The 14,413-nt window shown below is 43.6% G+C and overlaps 1 protein-coding gene across 1 annotated transcript in view; it reads left to right on the top strand.

Moving 5' to 3' along the window:
- Window positions 1–14,413, top strand: part of TWSG1 (twisted gastrulation BMP signaling modulator 1) — a 57,469-nt gene that overhangs the window by 26,152 nt on the left and 16,904 nt on the right. Inside the window, exon 4 of the mRNA XM_077270208.1 lies at window positions 6,054–6,326. Coding sequence (XP_077126323.1) covers window positions 6,054–6,326 — 273 coding nt within the window. The remainder of the gene's footprint in view (window positions 1–6,053; window positions 6,327–14,413) is intronic.

Here is a 14,413-nt window from a genome sequence, read left to right as displayed (position 1 = left end):
CGGGCCCCATCTCCTCCAGGTTCCCTGTGCAGCTGCACAGACAATATGTCCGCCCGTGAGTAAAAATAGTCACAAGATGGATTTCATCAACCAAGGTATCATTTTAATTACTGATGAGCGAATATACTCGGTACTCGAGATTTCCCGAGCACGCTCAGGTGACCTCCGGGTATTTTTTTTAGTGCTCGGAGATTGTGGGGTTTTTTTTTCGCCGCAGCTGGATGATTTACAGCTACTAGCCTGCTTGATTACATGTGGGGATTCCCTAGCAACCAGGCAACCCCCACATTTACTCAGCCTGGCTAACAGATGTAAATCATTCAGCTGAGACGATGAAAACTAAATCTCCGAGCACTAAAAAATACTCGGAGGTCACCTGAGCATGCTCAGGAAATCTCGAGTAACGGGTATATTCGCTCATCGCTAATTTTAATAATTGTAACAGCACCAACCTTACAGTGTCTGTAGTTTACTGAGCACCATCCTGTTGAGGTTCACTTTAAACACATAAGAGTAAATTCGACTATACATGCAGATTTCAGTGCGGCTGGCCAAGTATCTCATGTGTATGGTAGGCCCGAGTAAAACAAGTTAAGACTTGTTGAATTTTGACACTCAAACCTTTTGATCTCCCCATGATAAGCCAGCACTCTAGGAGTCTGCCTGGCAGTGACTTATTTCTCTTTCTTTGCATTTACAATAAATGCACGCTTAACCAAACTGAGCATGCATAGGTACATGAAAGTCAAGAGCAATAGCTGTCAGGCTAGAGAATGATTAAAGTTACATGGGCCTTCAATAATTCACTGTACAGATCCAACCTGACAAGTAGTAATAGAAAATGCAGGAAAGTGAAGGCATTCTGGACAATTAGGTATGTTTCTAACATATTGTTTTACAGAATAGCTGGAGGGCTCTGATGTGGGGCAGATCACACTTGGCATGACTTTACTGTCTTCAGGCTTAATTGAATGCAGGTGACTCTGTCGAGTGCCAGATTAGAACCCAGCCCTAAGGCCTGTTATACACACAGCATTTTTCTCCAGATGTGCAAAGTTATAAGCTGACATCACTGCTTACAATAATAACAACACAAGCTGGAGCTGCACTTTCATTACACCTCCTCTCCCCAACACTCTCAACTACTTGTTTGATTTATTTTCTTAAAACAATAAGAAACTGCTTCACATCTCCTTCTTTAAGAAGTAGATGCAGCAAAGATTATACGTTTTACAAATGTTTACTCTTCAATTTTGACCAAAAGTGATGTAGGTGTAGAAATAACCAGAAATTACTTGTGAAACATCAAAGTTTATTTTGCTCCCTCCATCTATGTGCTTACAGTTGTAATAAGTTTTCTCCATCTGACCAGAACAGAGAAAATGTTTATTTCCTTTGTGTGCATTGGAAAAACACACAAAAAAAACAATAAAAAGCAAATTGGACATAATGTCACACTAAATCCACAAAAATGGGCAGGGCAAAATTGTTGGCACCTTCCCAAAATTGTGAGCAAGCAACTTTGTTTCAAGCATGTGATGTTCCTTCAAACTCTCATTTGGCAAGTATCACTCCTGAAACCAGATAAATAGGGGAGAAGTTGACTCAATCTTTGCATTGTTTGTCTGTGTGTGCCGCACTAAGCATGGAGAACAGGAAGAAGAGAACTGTCTGAGGTCTTGAAAATCAAAATTGTTGATATTTTTCAACAATCTCAAGGTTACAAGTCAATTTCCAAGGATTTTGATGTTTCTTTTGTCCACGGTGCTCAACATAATCAAGAAGTTTACAACCCATGGCACGGTAGCTAATCTCCCTGGACGTGGATGGCAAATAAAAATTAATGAAAGATTGCAGCGTAGAATAGTCCAGGTGGTGGCTAAGCAATCCCAATCAAGTTTTAAAGAAATTCAAGCTATCCTGTAGCCTCAGGGTGCATCAGTGTCAGTGCAAACTAGGCACGGTCGACGTTAAGGGCAGGCAAACTAAGCATTTGCCCAGGGCAAGCAAGCAGTGGCATGCTGCTAATAGCGGCACACGATGCTGCTGCTATTGGACCCATAAGTCGGCGCCCGGTGCGAGCACCGAATCCACCTTACTTTGCATCGCACTTTCAACTGTATCAGCATTATAGATGCTGATACAGTTGAAATCAATGATGGAGGAGAGAGCGTCAGGTGATGCTCCCTTTCTCATCATTCCCCACCTGCTTCTGACGCAACTTCACTTTATCACGCGCCACGCTCTGCCGAGCAGTGGAGCTGCAGGCCCGGTAGCACTGGGGGAAACGGGGAGCGAGGAATATATATATTTTTTTTTAAATCGGTGAGTACATAGTGGCCATAATACTGGAGGACTATGGGGCTGCATTATACCATATAGAGGCTGCATTTATACTCTTTGTACTCTATGGGGGGCTTTGTTGTACTCCATCAAGGAGGGATCACCAGAATAAAGTATTCAAAAAGCTTCCCCTGAGAAGCCACATTTCGGTGGCGACACACGTTGGGCGTTGCACCCTGTGATTGTACCAGACCTTTTCTAACCCAGACCACCATGCTTGTTCTAGGATCCAATACCATTGGCATCTGTTTTTCTGCATGTAGGCATAAATGCCTCTTAATCCATTATAGGGGCTCTATCGCACTACTAGCACCTTGTTACATGTGCACTATGCACTTTATACTTATATTTTTCTCTTGAATTTGGGCAGCAAACTTTATTTTTTCTTGCTTTATTTACATCTTGTTGCCCCCATCCTCCCTACCCCCCTTTTTTGCTGTATGTGCTTTTATACTGATGAATTTTTTCAGAAGGCTGTTTGGTTATTAGCCATAGGACAGTGTTAAGTATTGAGACATATACCATGCCTTGCTTGGTTGTCTATCTGTTCATTTGTTCTGTTTATTATGCCAGAACTTGCTATTGATATAATGTTTTCTTGATTGTAAAACAATTTTGTTGAACATATTTTTAACCCCTTAATGACAGCCAATACATCTTTTTACTGACTTGCAATATAAGAGAATAGCCTCCCCATACAGGTGACAATCCAGCAGCTGTCAGCTGTACAATATGGCTGACAACTTGCTGCATCAGCCACGATCAGTGTTGGCACCGTCCATATCTGTTTAACCCCTTAGATGCTGCTGTCAATAGTGACTACATCATATAAATGGTTAACAGTGTGGGGAGTCCCTGTTTATCCCCATTGGCACCCTGAGATCATGATTGTGTGGTCCTGATGTTTGCCATGGCAATTCACGGCCAAATAGCGGCCTTAGAGTCTTCCGGCTACAGCGGCCTGTTCAGAAGTTAGCGACATTTTAGGTGGTAAAAATAAACTTTTTCATTCCTATCATGCCACTTTGTACTAATTCCTGAAAATCACCTGATGGGTTAATAAACTATCTGACAGCAGTCTTCAAAATGTCAGAGGGGGCTGTTATTATAATGGTATAACTTTTGGGGTTTTTCCAATGTATAGGACCCCTAAAGTCACTTCAAACCTGGATAGGTCTCTAAAAAAAAAAATACATTTTGTAAATTTCCATGAAAAATGACTGCTACATTTTTAAACCTCCTAAAATGCAGCAAAATAAATTTAATTTATTGCTGATTTAAAGCAGACATGAGGGAATTGTTATTTATTAATGTTTCTGTGTGGTATGACTACCTGGGTTAAAGAGATAATTATTCAAAGTTTAAAAATTGTTTGTTTGTTTTTTTTTACATTTTTGTCAAATTTCTGATATGTTGTGTTTATTTATAAAAAAAATATCAACCTAAATTTGCCGTTATCATAAAGTATAATATGCCATGAAAACAGTCTCAAAATCACTGGGATATGTTGAAGCGGTCCAGAGTTATTACTACATAGTGACCCTGGTCAGATTTTAAAAATTTGGTGGCCCCGTCACTAAGGGGTTAAAGGTCAATATACTATACATGTACTGTGTGACAGGGTCCATCACCCTCATTTGGTGGCTGTGTACAGTGACATGTGTGACTTTTAATTGTTGTTGGTAGCCTGCGCTAATAAAGCTTTTTGAATGTTTGTTTTATTCTGGTTATCCCTTGTATAGCGTGATCTTTTTTTTCCTGTTCTTTGTTTACTCTCATTGAATGCTATAGGTGATCCCGAATCTTTATACAGTGGTGCCCTCTATTTTCCTTTTTGTGCTCCATCAAGGACTAAGGAGAGTGCATTATACTATGTGTACTATATTGGGGCTGCTTTATACTGTATGGAGGACTATGGAGAATGCATTATACTATGTGGAGGACTATGGGGAGTGTATTATACTATATGAAGGACAATGTGGTATGCATTATACTATATGGAGAACTATGCTGTGCATTATATTATGGGGTGTGCATTATACTATACAGAGGACTATGGGGTGCATTATACTAAATTGGCAAAATGCTGCCTATTCATCGAGTGATTGGATTGTTTATGCTGAAATAGTAATCCTTGTTCTCAGCAGCACACCATCAGGTGAAAACTGCAGATATGCTGCTGATAACATGATACTGTATGGGGACAGATTGCTCTACTAATGATCATTCTGTGCCCATCATTCTTCCTCAGGTGGTGTAAAGAGGCCAGGAAGTAAGCATCAAATAAATAAAATATTGTGATCACACTCGTTTAACACCTGAACTCAGCACATGTAAATACAACCAAAATGTTTGTGTGATGGTGCAATAAATTAGCATTTGGGACCCCACTTTAAACTTTAACCCAGGACCCTACTTTGCCTAAAACCAGCCCTGGCTGCAGGAGATCCAGGAGGACCCCACTGTTGACAGAGACAAAAAGCTATACTGGAGTTGGCCAAAATGTACGCGAGTAAGCCAAAATCCTTCTGGGAAGCATCTTGTGGACAGATGAAACCAAGATAGAGATTTTTGGTAAAGCACATCATTCTACTGATTTACAAAAACTGACTGAGGCCTACAAAGTAAACCTGCAGTAAAATATGGTGGAGGTTCAAAGCTGTTTTGGGATTGTTTAGCTGCCTCTGGCACTGGGTACCTTGACTGTGTGCAAGGCGTCATGTAATCTGAAGATTGTCAAAATATTTTGGGTAACAATGTAGTGCCTAGTGTCAGAAAGCTGGGTTTACGTCCTAGGTCATGGGTCTTCCAGCAGGACAATGACAACATTCTTCTAGAAGTTCCCAAGAATGGATGGAAACAAAGCGCTGGAGTTCAGAAGTGGCCAGCAGTGACTCTGGGTCAAAATCCCACTGAACACCCATGGGGAGAACTTAAAATTGCTGTTGGGAGAAGGCACCCTTCAAATATGAGAGACCTGGAGTAGATTGCAAAATTCCAGTTGAGAAGTGTAAGAAGCTTGTTGATGGTTTATAGGAAGCAATTGATTACAGCTATTTATTCCAAATATTGTGCAACCAAATATTACATTGAGGGTGCCATTTATTTTGTTCGGACTATTTGGGGGGTTTGTGTGAAATTATATCCAATTAGCTTTTTTTACTGTGTTTTTTTTTTTTTGTGTGTGTGTTGTTCCAATATGCATAAAGGAAATAAACATGTGTATAACACACGTGTAATTGCAATAATTTTCTGGGAGAGATACTTCATTTTCCAGAACAATTTCAAGGGTGCCAATACTTTCGGCCACAACTGTATGTGTGTATATAATATAGTATGTATGTGTGATACATATTATAAATTTTGTATGTAAGGTAATGTGGAATTAATGATGTTAGAAGATGTGAGGAAGATAAATACATTAAAAATGAAAAATTAGACTCTGAATAAATGAGTACACACTCTTTGAAAGGTAAGATTTTATAAAACTTCAATACAAAAATATCCAGTTTTACTCAAATTAGTTGATGCAAAAATGAATACACCCCACATCAGAAACTACATCTAATATTTTGTATGACCTCCCATGAAAGTCTTCTAGGCATGGAATAAACACGTATATACAACTATATAATCTATATTAAGAGATGTATATGAGAAAGATCTCTCTAGATAGAACTCTGATAAAAGCAGCTTGTTTACATTTGTAGGAATGTGCAATCCGAGGAATTATAGTGACACTCCTCCGACTTCTAAGAGTACGGTTGAGGAACTTCATGAGCCTATTCCATCCCTTTTCCGAGCACTAACTGAAGGAGAGAGCCTGAATCAGCTCAATTGGAACATTGTGTCCTTCCCGGTGATAGAGGAACTCTCACATCATGAAAACCTTGTATCTTTCCTTGACTCGGTAAATCAGCAACAACACCAGAATGTGTCGGTTCCTCAAAATGGAGTACACGTGTCACACTCGGGTGATAAAGGTATGTGAGCAATGTTTTTTATTTTCAACATTGCTTTGTTTGCAATTTTCTGTCCTATATCCATGTTGATATTTTTAATACAGTTGCAGAGTCTCTTACTTCACCTTTTTAAATGGTCATCGGAAAGCTATGCCAAAAGTCACAATTCAGGTTCCCCACAAAACCAATATAGTGGTTGTGTTCAGAATTTGCCTGGACACATTTCTTCTGTGGATGTGGACCTGCATGAGGATTACCATACTGTCATTCAATGGAGCTAATCTGCAGCTTTCCATGCGGAATCTGAGATTAATGAGCTTGCTTATTCATCTGCCGGATAACTTTTTGTTTTTCTGACAAAAATTGGTGCAGCTTTTCAAAATGTTGTGGATTTGTTGAAAATTTAGGCCTTTTGTGTCCCTCCTCACTGCTGGCCATGTCCCCACTTGTCTCCTTGCGTCTTCTTCTGGCAGAGGGCATCAGGTGACCACCACAGCCAATCGGTAACCACTGATTTTCTACAACCATGAAATTCAGTCCAAGCAGGAGCAAAAAATAGTGGAGAACATGGTCAGTGGGGTGAAGAGGAACACAAGGGGGACCAGAAGATGAGTGTACACTTTGTTTTCTCTCCTTTAAAGCTCACAGGACTTTGTAAGATACAAGGATTGTCCACCACAATATTATAACAGTCCTCCATCTGCAGGGGAAAGTCTGGCAATATCCATACTAACTTGCTTTCACTCTATGCTGCCGTAGAAAAGTAGTGTTAACATTCAACACATTTATAATCTTTACAATCTGAGTCTCTTCAAATCTGCCAAAACTCTGATACACTGAACTCGTTACCTTCTGCAGAACTGTGAAGTTAACTTTCTTTTCAATATTATTATTTCATAGATCCTGGAAATAAATTCTCCTCCATTTAATATTTTATGGGTGTTTGCAGTTTCCCACCATTGCTTGTTTCCAGCAATGAGCAGATGCCAATTTTCACTCTTCCTGCAATAGCTTGATGCCAGTATAAACTCCAGTGTCCTTCCTGTTCTTCCACAGGATCATCCGGTTTTCCTTGGCGGTGTGAGGCATGCAGTAATAACTGCAGATGAATAGCCGTTGACTTTAGCTTAAACGCTTTATGCAAAAGAAATAGTGAGCAGTGTTATTTATTCTGGAAGAAATTTTACTTTTTTCTATCTCTAAATTTTAACATTTTGCGTCACATTTGTATTTTACATGATGGTTCACATGTCTCAAATTTGCCATGTAGGCCCTACCTAAACTTAAAAAAAAAAATGTGCTGCGCACCAGTTTACCTCCAGCAGAGGCAGTATACCTGACTGTGACTTCCCTTGTAGTAACAGAAGGCTCATTTTTACCTTCCTCTGCCAAGGACATATATCCTACGCCTTTGCAGAGTGACACTTCAGTAATTTGAGAGAGGTCCTGGCTACTAATGGCCATTTCTTAGCCTGGATTGCAGCTACAGAAATGACCCCGGGCTGGTTTTGAAAGTGAAATTTTCAACTTAAAAACTAGTCCAGAGTTCCTGCAGTTGCTATCTAGCCTAAGATATTTGGGGTTAAATTGGGAGCTGCAGATATCTGTAGCTTCCCCTCCCAACTCACTTTTTAAGGCCTCATACAGGAAAAAAATGGACATATCTCTGTGTTGCACAGGAACATGATCCGTAAAAAAAACATGGACATGTGACTACACGCTTAGGTTATGAGTATGTGTTCTATCCGTGAAGAAAACAAAACGGATGCAATATTGACGTGTGCATGAGGTCTGACTCGTGATATCTCGGATGACAGTGTCTATAGTGACGATTCTGTTCTCCTTTTGAGAATCTGTCTTAATATGTACCTTAGATCGCTTGTGTAGCTGCGATCCAGTCTGAGGTAGTCTTCTAACATACTAAAATGATGCCACTCTGCCCCCAATGCAGTAGGAGAGGGAGGCTGCAGCAGGTCAAGGAGCGTGATGATCTGTGATCCCTTCCTGTCCCTGGGTAATGCTAAATGTGTATCGCACTTGCAAAGTAAGTTGAAAAAAAAACAAACACTTCAGCAGGGTTATGGTTTGTTTTTTTTTACCAACAAGTCCTTTTATTGGGTTGTGGCAGAGGGACACCTACAGATATTGGACATCGCCATGTCTGTAACAACCCAATCTATAAATCTCACCTTGTCACTTAGCTCTCCCAGTGAACAACATTTTAAACAATAAATAAATACAGAATTGCAGTTTTATGAACCTTTTCATTTAAAAATAAATAGGTAAATTGAATGAAATTGAGTCTCATGAAAAATGTATGACTCAATACGGCAACACAGAAAAGCATTTTTTTTTTTTTTGCAACCGCTTCGAGACCGCCCACCATACATTTAGTCAGCGCTTGCTGGGCTTTGTGTAGTGCCGACGTTTATGAACGATCAGCGGTCTCACAGAGCTCAAGACCCCCAGGGTTCTGCAAGCGCTGCAATTCCTGTGCAGAGCGGTAGCTCTGACAGGTGACATCATCGGGACATGATTGGATCAGGTCCCAATGATGTTAAACCTTTGCTATCTTCTAGATGCCACGATCACGGCATTTGAAAGATAGCAGAGGGAGACGACTGCTATACTCGCCTCGCTTACGCCCCCTTGATAAGATTTGATCACATCACGGGGAATCCAGCATTGTCCCAGCAGCCACGTTATGACTTCCGTGTCTGCCAGCTACAGTGGCTTGTTAGATTCCATCAGCAGCTCAGTCTAAGGGTACCGTCTCACACTGGCACTTTGGTCGCTACGACGGTACGATCCGTGACGTTCCAGCGATATAGTTACGATCTCGCTGTGTCTGACACGCTACTGCGATCAGGGACCCCGCTGAGAATCGTACGTCGTAGCAGATCGTTTGAAACTTTATTTCGTCGCTGGATCACCCGCTGACATCGCTGCATCTGCGTGTGTGACGCCGATGCAGCGATGTCTTCACTGGTAACCAGGGTAAATATCGGGTTACTAAGCGCAGGGCCGCGATAAGTAACCCGATGTTTACCCTGGTTACCATTGTAAATGTAAAAAAAAAAAAACACTACATACACACATTCCGGTGCCTGTCACGTCCCCGGGCGTCCGCTTCCCTGCACTCCTCCTGCATCCTGTGTCAGCGCCGGCCGGCCGTACATCAGAGCACAGCAGTGACATCACCTCTCTGCTTTACGGCCGCGCTTACACAGGATGCAGGAGGAGTGCAGGGAAGCGGACGCCCGGGGACGTGACAGGCACCGGAATGTGAGTATGTGTTTTTTTTTTGTTTTTTTTTTACATTTGCAATGGTAACCAGGGTAAACGTCGGGTTACTAAGCGCGGCCCTGCGCTTAGTAACCCGATGTTTACCCTGGTTACCCGGGGACTTCGGCATCGTTGGTCGCTGGAGAGCTGTCTGTGTGACAGCTCTCCAGCGACCACACAAGGACTTTCCAACGATCAAGGCCAGGTCGTATCGCTGGTCGTGATCGTTGGAAAGTTGCTGAGTGTGACGGTACCCTTACAAGCAATCTCACAGTGTAAAACTGTCAGCTCTCATACAATGCAATGCATGTGTATTGCATTGCATGAGACCAGTGATCAGAGAAATAAAAAAATTCAAAATCTTCAGTGCACACCGTAAAAAAAAAACAACAAAAAAAACCTTTGCTTTTCATCATGCCACTGAACAAAAAGCAGAATAAAACGCAATCAAAAAGTCAAATCTAAATAAAAAATGTAGCAAGGAAAACATAATCTTGTCCCGCAAAAAACAAGTTGCCATACAGCTCCGACAGTGGAAAAATAAGTCATAGCTCTCAGAATAAAGCGATACAAAATCAATTATTTTTTTCTAATAATTTAGTTTTTATTGTGGAAAAGCAGCAAAACATAAAAAATATAAATGGGACTTGAAGAATAAAGCTGCCTTAGCAATTTTACCATACGCGGAACGGCATTAAAAAAAAAAACAAAAAAAAAAACCAATTCCTGTATTGCTGTTTTTTGTTCATTCTGGCTCCCAAAAATCTGAATAGAAAGCGATCAAGAATGTCATGTGCCCAAAAATGGTACTAATAAAAACTTCAACTCGTCCAGGCAAAAACAAGCCATCACATGACTGTCAGATGAAATATGGAAAAATTATAGCTCTCAAAATGCGGTGATGCAAAAACTAGTTTTCGCAATAAAAAGTCTTTGTGTGTGACAGCAGTGAGACATAAAAACCCGATATAAATCTGGTATCGCTGTAATTGCACAATAAAGAATAGAATAAAGTCGCCTAATCACTTATACCGAAAAGAACGGCATAAAAAAATAAATAAATAAAACTAATTCTTCACCTGCTGTTGACTTGTACATTTTGCCTCACAAAGATCGCAGTAAAGCTCGGCTCACGCTTATCCTGCACTGAGCGCTTACATCTGGGTTTCCTTGTTAATCTCTGAAATACGTGATTCAGATGGAACCCACGGCTGAAGACTCCCTATAATGAGGCAAATGGAGGCACTAAAGATGGTGTCTTACCTGTGATCTGGTGGTGTACAGTCTCTATTTAGTCATGCATAAAAGCGCGGTCCACCAGTTTTGTGCACCTCTGAAAAGGACACCGCTGAACAGAAGCCAGACGGACAGTGTAACGCTGCTGACTCATTATAGTGAATGGATCCCTTGGGGCTTTCATCTGAATCACGTCAGTCTGAGATTTAGATAGAAACCACAAAGTAAATGCTCAGCGTAGAGCGCCGGATAACTGTGATCCCAAACGTTATGTAAAATGTACCCAATAATAGCTTCAATTCAATCCACAAAAAGCAAGTCCCCACTCAGGTCTGTCATCTGAAATATAGGTCGCTTCCACGTTACTGGTAGTACACAGGCTCTGGAAAAGCGCTATGGCTCCTCACCCCCCCCCCCCCCCCTTAAAGAAATTCAGAAAATTCTGCGCTCCCAAATCCAAATGCCCCCCTCCCTCCTTCTGAGCCCCAGTGTGCTTAATCCACATTTAGTGTCCACATGTTTGGTATGTCTGTAGCGATGAGAGCCCGCCAAATTTAGCAGTGCGCGTCTCCAGAAGCATGTACTGTTCGTTCCCTCCTATTACCTCTTAGGCCGGCGTCACACTAGGCGTAAGACAATACGGTCCGTTTTTTACGGCCGTAATACGCAGAAATGTTCCCAAAATAGTGATCCGTATGCCATCCATAGGCAGGGTGTGGCAGCGTATTTTGCGCATGGCATCCTCCGTATGTAATCCATATGGCACCCGTACTGCAATATTTTCTCGCAGGCTTGCAAAACTGACATCTAATGGATTTATGGGCTCAAATGTTCGGTAAAACATATATACAGTGTGTGTGTGTGTGTGTGTGTGTGTGTGTGTGTGTATATATATATATATATATATATATATATATATATATATATATATATATATATATATATATATATATATATATATATATAATTTATTTTCACTTGCCGGCTTTTCATTTCTCCTTCACAAACCCGACAGGATATGAGACATGGTTTACATACAGTAAACCATCTCATATCCCTTTTTTTTTTTTTTATCGGTCGTCCATGACAGCACTACGGAGAGAGGGGATCCGCCCTTCAGGAACAGGAAACCTACAGATACATAAGGGCGGCACCTCTCCCACGCATCAGTTGGTTTCCTGTTCCTGGAGGACAGGATTCCCTGCAGATACGACTTCGTTTCTCCTATCAATACCCAGGCCGGCTGTCCGACCCAGGTAGCGAGGGGGTCTCCTACCTCGGGCAGTGCGGGTCCCTGGAAGCGCCACGGTGGGTCCGGGTAGGGCTCCACGACAGTGAGCGGTGCAGTGTGGAGCGACGTCCGGAGGAGGTCCATCCCCAGTGGTCAGCAGGTGAGTATGTCCCCCCCCGGGGTCCGCTCTCCCCCCTGGGCCTCGGTCTTCCCCACTCTGATCCCCGTCGGTGCGGTGCAGCGCGGCGTCCTGTGTGCTCCTTTTGATTCGGGACCGGAGCTGGGGGTCGGACGCCGGCCTCTGCCGCGGTCACCGCTGGGCTGCGGCCGTGGAAGCGGCGGTGGCGTAGCGGGGGGGCGGCTGGATGGTCCGGCGGCACCGTTCCCCAGCTTCCGGGCACGTTTCTGAGCGTTCTGCCCGAAACCGGAAGTGACGCGCAGGGGGCGGGGCCAAAACCGGAAGTCAAACGCCGGCCGGTTTTTTTCTAAAAACGCCGCTGTCCTGCATGCGGCGGGGGCGGGGGGGGGCGTTTGGGTGCAGGGGGGGGTGGAGCAGTCACCTGCAAGTCGGGGGGGTGGATTTGGCCACACACCTGCACTGATTCCGGATCCGGGGGAGGGCTATTTATAGCCAAACAGAATGCTGCAGCACTGCTTGTGAGCCCATCTGCAGCTATGGATGAGCCGGAAGCTGCCGTCGGTCTGCTGGAGCAGGAGCAGGATGGATCCTCGGAGAAGTCCCATGCGAACCCCCAGCTGAAGACCCGCGGACGCAGTAACCAGACCAGTCGCAGATCTAAGCAGAAGGATCTGGACCGACCCCCCAGTAATCCGGTACCTACCGCTACTGCCTGGGTAAGAGATCTTCGTGAATGTAGCCTGATGCAGTCTTTTCCTATGTTTATTTCCGTAGGGGAAAAAAAGCGCTGGTAAATCAAAAAACAAGGAGTGCGCGCTATGCGCTTGCCCTTTGCCAGACGCCTACCCTAAGAGACTTTGTCAGTCGTGTGTACGGCAGACGGTAGGAAATAAATTGATGGGAACACTGATAGCGGTAGCGCCAGATAAATTACATAGCCTTTTTCTCCGCTCCCATAGGTGGCGGAAGAGTCTCCTGATTTCACATCAAGCCTTAGGGAGATTATCAGGAAGGAGGTGAAAGATTCCCTGAAATCCCTGTCCCGGGGGGAGTCTTCAAAAAGAAGAAGGGAGCCTAGCGCCTCAGAGTCGGAGTTGTCCGCTGGCCCTAGTAGGGAGAATGAGTCAGACGCCTCTGTCTCCTCAGCGTCCTCTTCGGAAGAGGAGTCTAACCGGTTCTGTTTCCCATTGGACCAAATGGACAAACTTATTAAGTCAGTTAGATCCACCATGGGGGTGGCTGATGAAAGGCCAGAACTCTCTACACAGGACCTAATGTTTGGCGGTCTAGACCCTAAAAAACGTAGGTCTTTTCCGCTCAATGACAAGGTCCAGAACCTCATCAAAAGGGAATGGAAAAAACCGGAGAAGAAAGGCTCTTTTCCACCTGCCTTTAAACGCAGATATCCCTTTGAGGACCCCATGGTGAATACATGGGATAAGGCGCCGAAATTGGACGCAGCGGTGTCTAAGGCGTCTAAAAAATCATCTATCCCCCTTCGACGACATGGCTTCCCTAAAGGACCCTCTCGATAAGAAGGCTGACTCATTCCTTAAAGGGACATGGGAGATGTCGGCGGGTGCCCTGAGACCTGCTGTAGCGGCGACATGTGCAGCCAGATCGATGATGGTCTGGCTGGATCAGCTAGGGTCTAAGTTGGAAGGCGGTGTTTCCAGAGACTCTATGTTGAAATTCCTGCCAACAATTCAGAATGCCGCTGCCTTTCTCGCGGACGCATCTGCGGATTCGGCAAGAATGGCGGCTAGGGCGGCCGGACTATCAAACGCAGCACGCAGGGCCCTATGGCTGAAATGTTGGCCAGGTGACCTTCAATCCAGATCCCGTCTGTGCTCTATCCCATGCGAAGGGGAATACCTGTTTGGTCCAGTCCTAGACGAACTGCTGGAGAAAGCTGGAGACGAGAAGAAAAAGTTTCCCAATCTACCAGCTACCTCTTACAGGCGTCCCTTCACAGGGAAAAGATTCTTTCGGAGGAGACCAGCCAGAGACCAGAGCAGATGGGATGAGAAAAAGAAGAAAGGTACTGGATTTATGTTTGGAGGTGGAGGACGTCAGGAGCCATCCCGTGAGGTCAAAAAACCACCCCAATGACTAGTCGCCCCGGTGGGAGGTAGACTATCTGCCTTCTACCCGGCCTGGTCCAAAATCTCCAGTAGTGATTGGATTTTGGGGTTAATAGCTACGGGTCTGCGGCTA

The sequence above is a fragment of the Ranitomeya variabilis genome, chromosome 6 (assembly GCF_051348905.1).
Source record: "Ranitomeya variabilis isolate aRanVar5 chromosome 6, aRanVar5.hap1, whole genome shotgun sequence".
Classification (NCBI taxonomy): Eukaryota; Metazoa; Chordata; class Amphibia; order Anura; family Dendrobatidae; genus Ranitomeya; species Ranitomeya variabilis.
The sequence above is the reverse complement of the archived record's forward strand: the minus strand, read 5'-3'. Positions and strand labels throughout refer to the sequence as shown.